Genomic DNA, 15,547 nt, shown 5'->3' on the forward strand with positions numbered 1-15,547 from the left:
GGAAGAAATTGGAACAGGGCGTCTGTCCCCTCCCTCCACCTCCACCTCCTTCCCTTCTTCCTGCCGCAGCCTGGGGCGGTGGGGGCTCAGCTCAGGCCGCTGCCCCCGAGGCATAGTGCGTGGTCTTCACTTCCGCTGAACATCACCTTTTTAGACTTTGTTGGGAGGTACTTGGCTTCCCACGGTGGCCCACGCGTGCTTCCGTGCGGAGGAACCCAGGTTGCCTCCCCAGCCGCAGGTCTAGTTCATGCTTTGCTGTCAGCTGAGAAGCCAGGCTTTCCAGCGTGTTCCGCGGGGGTCCGCCTCTGCTTCCCCCTGACCCTGGTCCTTTGCCTTCCTTGCCTCCCCCCTCCCAGAGAACATGCGAGTTCTCAGGCCATCGCCGTCGGTGACTGACTCATCTGGACCCGCATCGAATGAATGCTGTTCAGGATCTTCTTCTGGTGGCCTGCCAGGGTGACCCCTATTCTCAGAAGGTCTCTAGGAGGGGAAAAAGAGAGGAAGCCGCGTTAGTGTCCGGGCAGCTTCTCCCGGGTCCCAGCTCATCGCCCAAGGCACGCTCGGCTGATGGTCAGCGAGGCAAGCAAAAGAGTTCAAGTCCAACCACCCCACACTTTCCCAGGCTTTCGGCAAACTCCCAGTTGGGCATTCTCTCCTTCCGTCCTGCATTCCCTATGCAACGGCTCTAATGCCTCCCCTAGCTCAGACCATCCTGGCTGGACCGTGCCTACTTGCTGGAGACGTGTTCCATGAACAGATGCTGGAGAAGTCCCTTCACTGTGTCCGTGACCCTCAGCGGACTCGAATGTTCCTCTGTGATTATCTTTTAGCACTTGGAGTGCAGGGAGCCGGTGGGGCTTCAGTTATTCTGTGGAGCTCGCTGCCTAAATTAGCGGTCCCCCACTGAGACTGAAAAGATGCGGGGCTTGCCTGGTCTTCTGATGTTTTCCCCTGAGTTTCCATTTTCTGCCTCTGTTTGAATTTTAATGTCATGCATTTTTTAAGAAGGGTGATCTCAAAATAACTTTAAAGTATCTGCCCAAGCAGGAATCTGAGGAATAAGCCTGGGCGAGGGGCTTGGCTTGGATTTATCTTTGAGCTCTGAGTATTAACACGAACAAGTTCATAGCTTGCATCTGACCTTGGGGAGACGGGCTCGTGATTCCTTAGTTAATAATAAATAACAACTGTTTGAGCACATCCTGTGTGCCCTATCCTATCTCTCTGCAATGCTATGGGAAGCATTTCATAAGAATTGACAAACTACTGCAAAGTCGATGATAAGAAAAATTTAGAGGCAAGCATTTCTTGCTGTGCAACCTGTGGGCAGGAAATGGGCCAAATGTTTTGCATGTACTCTTCCATTTACCTCCCACGACAAACCAGTGAGAGGGACACTGTTATTGTCTGTACATTTGTAGACAAGTGGGGCTCAGAGAATTTAAGGATGTGCTTAAGAGCACCTGCTGAGTAAGCCCTGGTGGAGCTGGGGTTCCAGCACAAGCCTGTCTGGCCGTCAGTCCCTCCGCAAGGCAACTCTGGGCTCTTCTAAGGTCTTAGGCAAACCCTCTGGCCACAGCACCACCGCTCACTCTGTAGGCTGCCTATCAGACCCCGGTGGCCCCTGCTTTCTGAGCTGGCTTCCTGTCCATAGAGTCTTAGCCCTCCTTCCACTCCACCTCTACCAGCTGGTACCGAACACCCCAGGCGATGCAGCTGGTTGAGATCGGCAAATTATTGTCCGTGTCTTTTCAGCACACGCTGGAATTTGGGATTCACAAATTGCCCCACAATCTATATTTTATTGAGCTGCTCATTTTCTTTTTTTTTTTCCCAGCTTTTATCTCTCAAGAAACAAACTGAATTGCTCAGTAGTATGTGGACGTGTTTCACTTTGAACTAAATCCCTTAATTTTCAGTTTGACTTCCTTTTGGTCGCCTTGTTCTTTTGCCTAAAGATTATTCCCAGACCAAGGGGATGGCTCCAGTGGATTCCTGCAGACTCAAGTGGGGGTGGGGGGAGTCATGTGATGCATGCTTTCACACTCACATGTGCAGGGTGCATTGGGAGAGCAGGAGCAGCCCTGCCTTCACCAACACTCCTTCCTATTCCTGAACCCAGGCCCTTTGACCATCGGAAGGCACCCATTTCAGCTCTGCAAGGTGGGGAGAATGGTTTGCCACTGGTGACAGCTCCTGTTTTATTTTATTTTATTGCTGTTTGACAGTCACTGGGAATGTCGGGGACTGTTCATTTTAGATACTACCAGGAAAGGAACCCAGATTTTTAGGAATGTACTCTGATAAGTAATGGATCCAAGGCTATATTCAATCATTTCCCTGGAGAAAGTGGAGGTGCCATCATTTCTTTGGTTATTTTTAGTTTTTGGACAGGCTGAGAGACACACAGAGATTTGAGAGAGAGAGAGAGAGAGAATGTGAGCCCATTCCCATCTGCTGGTTTATTCCCCAAATGCCCATGACAGCCAGGCTGGACCAGGGCAGAAACCAGGAGCCAGAAACTCAATCCAAGTCTCCCATGTGAGTAGCAGGAGCCCAGTGACTTGAGCCACCACTACTGCCTGCCCAGGGTCCGACTAGCAGAAAACTAGAGGAGTGGAGCCAGACATCGTAAGTGCTAGGCAGGACTCCAGGCAGCTTGACTGCAAAGCTGGCAGTGACAGCAAGCTGCCTCTCTGGGGGTACACCTGCTAGCAATGGAACACCACCCCTGTCCCAAGAGGGAACCCCAGCACCTAGCACCATACCTGACGCAAACACGTGATCAGGAAGTTCTTGTCAACTGCCTGACGGGCTGCTGGGACCCTAGCATGGGACACGTGTGGTACAGGGCTCCAGATCCTACCTGGTGCTGGCCCTCTGGCTGTGTGTGTGTTTATCGGGGGGCATGGAACTGATTTCATAGGTAGGATGCTCTGAGTTTCTGTGATGCAGAAGGCAAAAATGTGACCCCTTGCCAGTTGATTCCACCGGTCCCCACACTTGCTGCACATTGCAATCACTTGGGGAGCTTTAAAATCTGATGACCAGAGCTCACCACAAACCAATTAAGCCAAAAGATTGGGAGTGGGAACCAAGCATCAGAATTTTAAAGCCTCCCCAGGTGATTCCAGTGTGCTGTAAAAATGGGAACCAGTGCAGCCCTGGGGTCAGGATGGTGAGCTGACAGCCAGAACAGCAAGCTGAGCCCCAGCCCGCCACCCGTGAGCCCCAGTGCTGCACCGTCTCGGAATCTGCTGAATGGAAGGTGGAGGGCTAGGTAAATAATTCCCAAACTACAGTTCCATAGAGCCATACCCCTCAAAAATACGTTTTCATGGTATTTAATAATTTTAAATGGGTTTCTTTATTTCGGGATTTCTCCTGGCCTTTATAATGCTAACATGAGCAGTGAATCTCCAAGAGGGTGATAAAGGGCGCAGTATTTCCCAAATTTATTTGACCATGGGACCCTTTTTTTCCAAGGAGAACCCATTAACATTTCCCACCACTGGTGCTACGGAGAACATTCTTGGGGAAGTGATGGACGACCGTGGTACTTTAAGACCCTTCCTGGCTCTCGCCTTATTTGCATAATTTTATTCTGTGTGTTCCTCCAGTCTCCTGTGGGAGCGGCAGACTGGTAAATAATTTGTTGTGTGTGTGTGGAGGGGGATGTGTGCTTCCTTCCCAGCTCTCTCTGAGCAGGAGGACAAGGGCCCCACAGCCCTGAGACTGCTCTGAGCCAGGGTAACGCCCCCGGCTCTGCGGCAGAGGCATTGGCTGGCTGTGTGCTCCCCAGGAGCAGGCTCTCTTTGATGGGCCGAGTTTGAAAACAAGGGGCGGACGAGAGCTCCTGATGATTAGGCGAATGACACAGGGCTGTGACTTTGAAGAGCTCCCATTGGGGGCCCACCATGGCTCTCTGCCTCCTACCCCTCACTGCCTCCACCTCATCCATTTTCCCAGGCCCTTCCCACCAAGGCATGGGTCTGAAGCTGGGACTCCCCATCTTCTGCCTTGGCCCCGCCCACTACTTACTCTGACGTCATCTGGGTGACCAGCTGGAGGGAAGTGAAGCCGGCGGTGAGGAAGCTGTCCCTGTACTGGACCATTTTGATGGCACTGAGCCAGTCGTCCACGGTGGTGAAGGCCGTGAAGTCTGGGATGGAGCGGTCAAGCAGGGGCTGGGAAGGCCTGGGGAGACAGAAGGGAGCGGCTGACCCCAGGGCTGCAGAGTCACACCTTGGATGTGGAAGGCATGTCCTCCTTGGGGTGAGGATTATGGAGGAGCCCTTTCCTTCTCTATAGAATCCTCTCTTGGCTTCTAGGGCCAAGAAACCATTTCCCTGAGACTCTGGTCCCTGGCACAGTCCACACAGGACAGGGCACTCAGTGGGGAGGGGAGGGGAGAGGAGGGAAGGGCCCTGACTCCTTTGTAATCTGAAGCCTACAAACCTCATCATGCAGAGAGGTGGTCTGCTCAAATCCATGCATGGTTCCCCACAAGGTTCCCATCCTCACTGGTAGCCCTCCCTTTCATCCTGATACAAACCCTGCAATCAGTGGCGCTCATTGTTTTCAGAAGCAAGGCCCAGACTCTGCACGTGGCCTTTAGACTGATGGGTCTGTCCCTCACCCACCTGGCCAAGTCCCAGCCCCAGTCAAGCCCTTGCCAACACGCTAGCCCTGGTCTTCCCATCTGCTAGTGTGTGCACCTGCTGCATCCCTGGCCCGGAGCCCTTTTCCTGATATTCCTCTTCTTCCAGCTAACGCGTCTCCCCCTTCAGCTCACATCAGGATGCTCTTCTGCCAGCAGACTGACGTATCTCTGCACCTCCGTGCCACAGTGGCCCCTTTAAGGTCCAGGTTTTGCATCTCCTGGCATGATCATCTTGACCACTATTTCTAAACTACATGAGGGCAGGGGCTAATTCTGTCTTACTCGGGATACAGCAGGAGCACTGGGCATACTGCTTGGCGCGTAACCACCTAATCCATTTTGGTTGAAAAGATAATTCACTAAATGTACATTCTCCCTTCACAGATCCAATTGTTTCGCTTCTGTTTGTCCCATGCCCACATGCTGTCCAGATCTCCAAGCCTTCACTATATGTGCTTAGAGGACTGGTATGGTAAGCAGAATGGTGCCTTCTGGAAACAGCATCACTCAGAAATAGGGCCTCTCACCAAACAGATCAGACAAGGCTGATCCACTACTGCAGATCAGTGGAAGCCAACGGCAGGTGGAGACCCAGGCGGGTCTCTTAACGTCCGTCTAAAGGTGGCACCCATGATGGAGGCCAGAAACATTTTAGAGAGAGTGGAGAGGGGGAAATAATTGTAAGCGTCTTGGAACATCTTTCCCTGGTGGATGAGCTCTCTCTTCCCACTTTTGCTCCTAACAGAACAAAAGGCCACTGGCCAAGCCCTGACCAGGAGACCACCCACACCTAGAGATCACCCTGTTTCACTGGACTCACACGGCGGTGATGGTTGCCAGAGTCTTGAGACTTGCCGGGTTCCGGATCATCTTGTCTAGGGTGTTGACAATCTCTGCAAAGCGGGGCCGACTGTTCCGGTCCTTCTGCCAACAGTCCAGCATGAGCTGGTGCAGGGCTGCGGGGCAGTCCATGGGAGGGGGCAGCCGGTAGTCCTGTTCGATAGCATTGATGACCTACAGTGACACACAAGGGAACACGTACAACTGGGTGATGAGCCAGCAGCCTGTCATGCACAAAACAGCCCCTGAGGATGGAGTTCTCAGGGTCCTTTTTTTTTTTTTTTTGGTGGGGGAGGGGCTGTGTGCTTGCCTTTCCCCTTAAACTGCTGCTAGAAAGAGGTACCATATCTTGCTGCCTGCTTTGTGGCTCCTGCACCTGCTACATGCTGACTCCTGGTAAGTATGTGCTGCAGAGGGAGCTGGAGAATGGCTTGAGCTTCTCCTCTCTTGACAAGGGCCAAGGGTTCAATTCCACCTGCAATACCAGCGGTGATACAAAGGGGACACGCCGGGCTGCAGCGAACCCACCATGTGTACAGGCCACCTCCAACGTTTGTGGCCAATGCATTCTTTCTTTCCCAAGGGTAGAGAAAAGGAAGACAGGGGCCAAGCATTGCTGGGGAACTGCCAGCACCCAGGCTGGGCCCACCTGCATGCCTCCTGCGTATTATTCACCCTAATTGTGCATGGCTTGCAAATCATTTGGTTAAACAAATTGGCTCCGTACTCGGCAACCACAGTCAGAACAACAAGGCACTGCGGAACTACTCTCAGGCTCTGGTAATTTTTGCAAACTCCAGGGCATAATTTTATAAAGATTTTAGGGTCTGTAAGGACTTTGTCTGTTTTGGGGGCTTTTGTGTTGCTCCATACTGTACTTCTTAATTTCTAATTCACTTAAATCAATTATGCTTGCTCTGTGCTTTGTGTATGAGAAACTATCCTTGTAAACGGTCCAAGTACTAAACATGAACTTATTATGGGACACCCACAACACAATGGAAGGCCTGGAAGGCAACGCAGGACTTAAAGTGATGTTTCAAAGACTGTGTCTATTGAAATGGAAATATGCTCACATTGTAGGATTTGGGGGAAAAAAAGGGCAGGCTGTGTAACTACAGGTATGGTATAATCCTGCTTTTGCTAAAAACAAAAATGCAAACCAAACAAAACCCAACAATTATACACATGCATAGAAAAGACCTCATGTACTGCGGAGTTAATGGTAGAAGCAAGAATGCTCTTTATGTTTTTCCTTTTGCTTGTTGTGGTTTTTATCGTCTATAATGACCATGCATTGATTTCATATTAAACAGTTAAAGTACAAAGGGAATAATTTGGAGTATAGGGATTTTTCTGGTGTTTTGCCTCTACTTAAAAAAAAATCAGAGTCATTTCAACTGATTCTTCTTGTTTTTCACTTTGTAAATTGGTCAAAAAGGGAATCTTCTCTGTCTATAATTTCTATGCACAGTGCATAGGACATGAGATGGTCCAGGAGATAATATAAGCTAAAGTCATCAGAGACAATCAAGATGCATTATTCCTTCCATTCAGAACGGTAAAAAGTAAACCACACCAATATTAGCATTATGTTAAAAAAAAAATCCACTGACTGGGAACATTCACTTTTGAGCAACGTGTTGTGCTGACGATTTTTTATCTCCTCCAAATTATTGTCAATCAAATTCCCTGCTGCTCTGTTCGGAGGGCATTGGAAACCCATTCCCCGCCACGAGAAAACAGAACTGCAGTGAAGAAGTCTGCCCAAGGCCGCCCGGCTCACCCGTGGTGGAGCTGCGATACGTCAGTTTGGAAAACCTTGAAGCTGCTTCCCCAGGCCTCTGTGGGGCTGCTATGGTGATCTCAGCCTGGAGATCAGCTCTGGAGCTGTTGGATGTCTCCATGGCACCAAACAGAGGGTATGGAAGTAAACCAAGGCCTCTGTGAGATGAGCAGCCAGGCATCACTACCGTCAGCCTGGCTCTGTCCAGCTCCTTCCAGGCAACCAGATGGAGGGTCCCAACATTCTCTGCTCACCGTTGAGACACGAGAGGCTGTGTCCAGATTCCTCATCTCATGGGGGCAGGGAGCCCCAACGTCTTCCAGTGCAGGGCAGTTATGTGTTACTCGTGTTCCCCTAAGCTGCTAGCATCTCTGCCCAGACTGCTCGATGCTAGAGCCCCAAACACTAACAAGACAGCTCTGTCACCTGCCCGGCAACAGGAAAGAGCACCGGGGTCAGGGCCGTTCTGCAGGAGCACAGCCCCTCAGAGAGACAGCTGACCCAAGCACTCCTTGCGGGGCATCAAGGACCACATGTACCTGCTGATCTTCTGCCTGGAAACTCCGGACTGGATGCAACTTTAAATTCCCTTGCTATTTGTTGTGTGACGCTTCAAAGGTTTTGGTTTTGGACATTTTTTTTCCGAAGATCTTTTTATTTATTTTGAAAGTCAGAGTTACACAGAGAGAGGAGAGGCAGAGAGAGAGAGAGAGAGAGTGAGAGAGAGAGGACTTCCATCTGCTGGTTCACTCCCCAAATGGCCACAATGGCCAGAACTGCACCAATCTGAAGCCAGGAGCCAAGAGCTTCCTCCGGGTCTCCCACGCGGGTGCAGGGGCCCAAAGACTTGGGCCATTTTCTACTGCTTTCCCAGGCCATGGCAGAGAGCTGGATCAGAGTGGCGCAGCCAAGATTCAAACCGGTGGCCATACGGGATGCTGCACTGCAGGCGGTGGCTTTACCCGTTATGCCCCTTGGCATTTGCTTTTGAGTTCCCTCTATTTGTTGGATGTCCTTCCATTCTTTTCAATAGGACATCAAAAAGCAGCTAGCTCCTCCTCCCTGGGCAGGTCAGGCAGGAGCACAGACCCCCATGGCTGTGTCAGGGAAGTACTGCCTAATGATTAGGGGCACAGACCTGAGAAGTCTGAGTTCAAATCCTCATTCTGTTTCTTGCTAACTGTAGAACCTTGGGAGAGTCACCTGACTTCCTGAACATGCACAGAGACACTGCTGAACAGTGAGGTGGCGTGTGCTGAGCACTGACGGATGCATGGTAGACGAATCCCTGATGCACAGACGGTGTTGTTGCGGCTGGGGAAGAGGGCAGCGAGCTACTAGTGGTTATGGCGGAAGTCCACGAGCAGAGGGTTTGGGAGGCACCACGCACGTGCCCATTTCTCCCCTCTTGGGGAGTGAGTGTAGCCATGGGAACCCCTGCTCGTGTTCACGTTTACAAAAATAAGACTTACTCTGCTATTTCTTTTACATGATTTTGGTGTTATTATTTGAAGCACTGATGGTTCTTGCACACGCATTAAAAAATCCTTGCTCCTCCACATCAAAGAAAAAATGTCGAGGTCATTAGTTGGTGTATTTATCTGCACTTCTTTGACTGTGGTGCTTCACCTTTGGAGATTTTTGTGCTCTTTTTAAGGATCTTGATATTTTCTAAATTTTCTGAGTACCTACAACTTAACATCAAAGTGAAGTATCAGTATATCAAGAAAGTAATTTTGGTCTCTTAATGGGACGTCGGGATCGTTCTCTGTCGCATCTGCCTCCCTAGCAGGGGTAGCGACCTGGCGGAGGCCTGGAGCAGCACCTTCAGTCTGACGGCTTTGAGCACCAGTACCCACCCTTGAACTGTATGGAAAGGTATGGCTGTGGGTTGCAAGCATAGGGGGTCTGGCTGGGCAGAGTTGAAAACCAGAGGGAATTTGGGGCTCCTCTCCTTGCCCCATCACAGGATAAGCTAAACGGACGCTGAGCAGATTGGAAGCCTAGGAAATCGGACGGCACTTCCAGGGAGAAGGAAGAACGAGAGGACAAGTCCTGGGACCTGCAGTCTGCTTTGCAAGGTTTGCAGCAGGTCTTCTGGCTGTCCCAAAGGCCAGTGCAGGTAACCGTCCTGGCCCCACCCACAGGGGGCAGGGGCAGGTGGGGGCAGGGGCTGTCTCTGCTCCCCTGGCCCAGAGGTGGTCAGCATGGGGCTGGGTGCAGGGGTTTTTTTCCTGGATGCTCTCAGGCACAGGAGAAAGGCCCTGGAGCACCTCTGGGAAGGGAGCTGGGCCCTCCCATTGCCCTGTTGGCTGCCGCAGACACGTGTGTCCTATTAGTGAGCTGGATTGTGGGTGGTGTCTACTCGACCTCCACTGGGGAGAGAGCAGCGGAGGAGCTCGGAGCAGTGGAGAAACCAGGGCAGAGGGGGTTAAGCTGAGCTCTGATGTTTCAGGGAAACCGCAGCTCCTCTCCACAGACACCGCCACTCTCATTATCTCTGTCAATCAGATCCAAGCAGCAGAACTTCCAAGTTGCTCTCTCTGGCTGACAAACTCTCTGTTCTTGTTCAAAGACCTTCCCAGGCTCTGGAAGCCCAATTACTGGCACTCCGACTTGCCTCTGCAATTCTCTTCCTTAAAGCCTTTCTATCGACATCCGTGAAATCCTTTACCGCAGCCACCTCGCTCCTTTCTGATGATCCAGGCTGCAGCGGAGCCACTGCCAGACCCTCCCGCCTCTCTCCGGGGCTCCTTCCCAGGCCAGGTTGTAAGGAGCTTTCTGAATGGGCATGAAGTCACCTCCTGCTGCAGGCACTTGGGACAACGCTTGGGGCTTTAATTTGGAGACAGACAACACAACCAGCAGAAACTGCTGCTTTACAGATGTTCTTGTTCCCCCTGAGACGCAGCTCGTACGACAAATTTCTGGGAAGCCCTCCCCCACCCAAATGTTCACAGAGCCCCGTGCATCTGCACTGGACTGTGAACCCCTGCAGAAACACAGGCGGAGGCATGCGCTTAGCACAGTCAGCAGGCAACGCCTGCACGCAAGGGACGCTTGGGGAATTCTGGAAGTCTAATACCAGGAATTCTATTTGTTTTTGGCATCCACTTGAGAATATCTTGAATGTCAAATCTCGCCTTGTCAGTTTTGTAATCCATGCTATGTGTGCTGAATTGTTCTTAATCGGATTAAGGTCTCTGGGCAGGACAAGATGGGCCCCCTTTCTCTGCGTAATGTCTCTCACTCAGCCAGCCGACGGCATGGACAGAGCCAGGCTGTGGCTGACTGTATGGAAGCAGCCTCGGTGTCAAGTCCACTGCTCATGGATTTGACAGGGGCAGGGGTACAGCATGGACCATCACAGATAAGATGGTTGGCATGAAGACCTGCTTAAGGATGCAGCCATTTCGCCTGCTCTGGGCTGCAGCCACTCTGTCCCAGGAAGCAGGGGGTCTGCATCAGAGGCACCCTGGCTCCGTCTCCCTCAGTCTCCCTGGAAACCACTTCCTTTTTCAGCTGTCACATGCTTGCCGTTGTCTCAGTCCACCCAGACATGGAGGTGCTTCTGGTACAGCTGGTGGCCCAAAGGAGCCGGATCGCTGCTGTGCATAGCCCTGCCTTTTGCAGCCTGTCAGTTCTGGAAGCTAATAGCTGCCTCCCGTGGTGATGGCAAGGCTAAATGTAGAACATAGGAATGCGCCTTTGCAAATGGCAGTCCTCTCCACGACCCAAACATGGAGTGAACCTGCGGAATGGCCCCAGGTCATAGGTGCTGCTGAAATCCAGACAGGATCTCTGCTTGGAGCTTATCAAAGGCAATCATCCTGGGACCCAGCACTGTGGTGTAGTGGGTAGAGCCGCTGCTTGCGGTGCCGGCATTCCACAGGGGAGTGGTTCAAGTCCTGGCTGCTCCACTTCTGATCCAGCTTCCTGTTATGGCCTGGGAACACAGTAGAAGATGGCCCAAGTCCCTGGGCTCCTGCACCCGCGTGGGAGACCCGGAAGAAGCTCCTGGCTCCTGGCTTTGGATCAGCGCAGTTCTGGCCATTGCCGACATCTGGGGAGTGAACCAGCGGATGGAAGACCTCTCTCTCTCTCTGTCTCTCTCTGTGTGTGTGTGTCTCTCTCTCTCCGCCTCTGCCTCTTTGTAACTCTGCCTTTCAAATAAATGAATAAATCTTAAAAAAAAAAAAAGCCAACCATCCCGAGAAGACTTCCTCACCCTTTAGTAATTAGGGAGCAAAGGCTCCCATTGGAAACACCCCAAGGCGCTTCAACGGAAGGCATCGCAGATGACCCTTCTCCTCCTTCCCCACCCTTGCCCCCGGATGACAGCCTGCACTTGTCACTGGTGCTGGAGACCTCCCTGCAGACAGGGTCCTCCTCCCAAGCCCATCAGCTTTGGGGGGCTGCCTCAGGCCCTCCTTCACTGGCAGGGAACCGGGGACCACACAAGAGGGGGCTGTCAGGGACAAAGGGCCCCTTACAAGGTTTCCTTTACAGCCGAGGAGTGCAAGTACCAGGCAGAAGCTGCAGCCGGTTCATTCAGTGCTACACAGCTGCCAGAGGCAGAACCACGTGGGGACCCAGGCCCCAGCTCTCACACCACAGCTGCCGCTTCCCCGCCATGCGTGGGGAAGAAGAACATGAGGACACGAGGCAGGTAGCAAGATAGAATTTCCTGCTTAATTTGGGGTCTCCTGGCTTCTCAGAACCAGCCTGCTGTCTCTTGGGACCCAGGAAGGGGGCCTGGAGACCTTGACAGGCTTGGGGTCACTGAGGCTGTCACTCTCTATTCTGGGACTTGGATCAGTTCCACCATCCAGGTCAAGGGGAACCATGTACCTGCCCTGAACACTTCAAGTTCAGGTTGGGGGGCCCTGAAAACAGAGAGGAGGACTTGGCGTGTCTCTGTGTGTGGGATCTCCTGGATGGAGGGGCTGTGGCAAGCAGGTGCCACTGACACTCACATCTTGGTTGGACATATCCCAGTAGGGTCTCTCTCCAAAGGACATGACTTCCCACATGACAATCCCGTAGCTCCAGACGTCGCTGGCCGAAGTGAACTTGCGGTAGGCAATGGCCTCAGGAGCCGTCCATCTCACAGGAATCTTCCCTCCCTGGAAGAAGAAGGAGGGAGCTGTCAGCCCAGCCATCAGCCTCACGATGGAAGACAAGTGAAAATAAGCTGTGCTCGCTGGTCCTTCCACTGCCAAGCCGAGTCTGGTGGATTAGGAGAGCCAGGAGGTGTGTGCCCCGTGGCCAGGGGCGGGTGCGTGGAGGGGCTCAGAGAGAGTCAGCGTGGCTCCTGTGGGCATCTCCCTGCCTGTGGGCAAACCATGTATGAGGGGGTGGCTTAGCCTGAGACCCCATCCACCACACCCTCCCCCCATCTCGATTCCCTATACTGATTGAAATGTCACCGCTGGGGACACGGCTGGAAGGAGAGACTGTAATTGCCCTCGAGGTATTAGAGCCACATGAGATTCCTGAGTGAGATGCAAGCCACGCTGCCTGTTGCATGGCAATGTAAAAGCCACAACATCTGGGTCAGAAGGCAACACAACAGCAAGGAAAGGAAAGGAGAGATGAGGCACAGCCCCTGGAGGACCCTCCCTCTGCAGGGTTGCACCCAGCTGCCTCTCTGCCTCACTTCTACTGCACCCCACTGGGGGAGGGCATGACATCCTGCCGACTCCGCCACCCACAGACAACCCTGGGCTGCACTGGGTTTCACTGGGCCCTGGGCTGTAGCCTCTCAGGATGCTGACTGTGGAGGTGGGGACCCTGGGGGGCTAGAGATGCATTTTTCTCCTTCTTCTTGCCCTATGTGATGCTTTGGATAACAGCTTGCCTGTCCTTCGGAGGCTTGGCTATTGGAGCTTGGTCCCCAACATCTTATGTAAATGGATTAAGGGTAGAGACTTGGCCCTATAATACTCTAGGGGAGGCCTTGTGGCCCTGGGGACTTGCCCTTGGTAAAGCAGTTCTCAGGAGGGGTTGGTTTCATAAGCTGAGTTCAGTCTAGCTTCCCTCTTGGCTGCCTGGTGATCCTCCCTCCATGCACACTTCACCCTCAGACACTAGACTGATGGGGCTGCCCGATCTTGAACTGTGAACCTCCAAAACTGTAAGCCAGAATAAACCTTCTTCCTTCCTAAGCAGCTCCTTGCAGGCGTTGGAGTTGCAGTAATGGAGGGCTGACGAATACACCCTCCAACACACACCAGAAGCTTCTGCTTGGCTCTCAGCTTGGCTGCCAGACCTCAGCCGGTTTCATTTAACTTAGGGGCTGATGCCCACCCATTCGTGCCATCAATGAGAAAGCAATGAGCACCGCTGTGTGCCAGGCCCACAGTGGGGAGCTGACGTCCCCTAGATGAGCTGGCCGGGGTCCCCGCCCTCACACTGCACAGGAGAGCAGGGAGGCAGGCCAGAGAGCAGAAGGCTCACACATAGCCAGGACAACCGTAAAGTGGGAAGGGTGAGGACAGGGGGTTCTGAGAACTGAAGGAGATCCCCTAACATCGGTGGGTTGTGGAAGGCAGCCAGGAGCTGTCAGAGGGGCAGTTTCCTGCAATGGTTGAGAGCTCCTACAGTTTTTGGCTGCTCCTTTTTAACCGTGTAGCTGGGGCAAGTAGTAACCTAATCCGTCCTGTAGGGTTGACACCTACACAGTGCTGGGGACAGGGCCTGGCAAGGAGAGTTAGTGCTGGGTCTGTGTTAGCTACGATTTCCACTATGCTCAGCACTGGAGTGTGAATAAAGTTAACACCCAGGCGAAGGCTGTGTGTGAGAGAGAGGCTGGGAACTGCAAGCAATCTGGGATGGCGGGAGCTGGGTTCCTGGTGGTGAGCAGAGGAGCAGGGCACGGCTGGTCTAGCATGGACGCTGCTTGTAGGAGGTAAAGCAGGGCACCCTCTGTTCTTTATCCAGGTACCGGCCCCATCACGCTTTCCCGATGCCCGGACCCTTCTCACTCCGGTGATTGCACAGAGCAGACAGCTCCCTTCCCCCTCTCCTGAGTGGCCTGCCTGGACCGAGAGAGGCTATTTGTGTTCTGGCCATGCTTACAGTGTGCTCACAGCACCAAAGACACATGGTGGATGCTGAGCAAAACAGTCTTAACGATGTGTACGTGTACGTGGCTAATGTGTGGGGGGAGGAGAGGGAGGGGGAGGGGCTGCATGGTGCATTTGTATCTAGTTTCCGGCTGGGGCCTGGGAGGAGGGCAGGCAGCCTGGCCTGGGTCTCCCCCAGCACACAGGCACGCGTCCAGCTTTCTGCCGAGAAGACAGTCCTGATTTCCCCGGGGACACGGGCAGGCTTGCACAAATGCCAGCAATGTGCCGAGTGCCTGCAGGGCAGGCTGGCGTGCACAGCCCTGAATGCTCTGTCCTCAGCATCCCCCAGATACGCACGCGCTGACTGTTGCTAGCTACGTGTTAGGTATCCAGGGCCGGGCAGAGGGTGAGAAATCCATCCGGGGACTCCGGAGCTTTGGGATGCCGACGGGGTGCCTCTGGGGGAGGGCTGTGGCCATGCCCTGAGACCAGGAAGCCTCCCTCAGAAGACAAGGCATTTCACTCTCTTAAAACACCTGGCATTTCACTCTATTGAAAGAGCCGGGTTACGTGAGGTCAGAGGAGTGGGAGTTTGGTTAGTGTGACTGTGCGTGTGCACGTGTGCGGGGTGGGGAGGGGAACAGATTCTGCACGAGGGAGAACTTATCAGTATGGGCGGCAGAGAAGAGACTTGGCAGTGCAAGCGTCCGGACTTGCTTATCTGTGTGTGTGTGTGTGTGTGTGTAGGAGAAGGGGGAGGGGGATGAAAGTGTGGTGCTTCTGAATTTCAAAGAGGCGATTTGGGAGTCTGCAAGTGTCCTCCTCTGCCAGGTCTGGAGCAGACCCCAGGGACTGTCAGTGACAGCTGTTGAGCGGTTCCCCCTTGCATGCAAAGTGGTGGTGCCAAGCGCACTGGCGGAGAGCCTCGAGCCCTCCTGCCACCTTGCGCTGTTGGGCCTCAGTGAACACGGAGCCTGGCCTGTCACCACCACCACCTCCATCCCAGCAGGTGGCCGAGCCTTCGAGAAGAGCCACCCTGGATAAACAGGTGACAGCTTGTCATGGCTGGCTCTCCTACCCAGCCGAAGAGCAGGGGACACTGACCTCCGAGGCAGAAACAAAGGAAACTCAGAGCCAGAGGAGCGTGAGGAAGGGCGCTATCTGTCCTGGAATCGCAAACCTCCCTCT

General features: G+C 53.2%; 1 protein-coding gene across 1 annotated transcript in view; it reads right to left on the bottom strand.

Moving 5' to 3' along the window:
• Positions 1 to 337: 337 nt before the first annotated feature.
• EPHB1 (EPH receptor B1) overlaps positions 338 to 15,547 on the bottom strand; it is a 309,194-nt gene continuing 293,984 nt past the window's right edge. The window contains exons 14-17 of the mRNA XM_062182316.1: positions 12,266 to 12,415; positions 5,484 to 5,677; positions 4,042 to 4,197; positions 338 to 480 (exon numbers count right to left, since the gene is read on the bottom strand). Coding sequence (XP_062038300.1) covers positions 372 to 480; positions 4,042 to 4,197; positions 5,484 to 5,677; positions 12,266 to 12,415 — 609 coding nt within the window. The 3' untranslated portion in view covers positions 338 to 371. The remainder of the gene's footprint in view (positions 481 to 4,041; positions 4,198 to 5,483; positions 5,678 to 12,265; positions 12,416 to 15,547) is intronic.

This window comes from Lepus europaeus, chromosome 2 (genome assembly GCF_033115175.1).
Source record: "Lepus europaeus isolate LE1 chromosome 2, mLepTim1.pri, whole genome shotgun sequence".
Classification (NCBI taxonomy): Eukaryota; Metazoa; Chordata; class Mammalia; order Lagomorpha; family Leporidae; genus Lepus; species Lepus europaeus.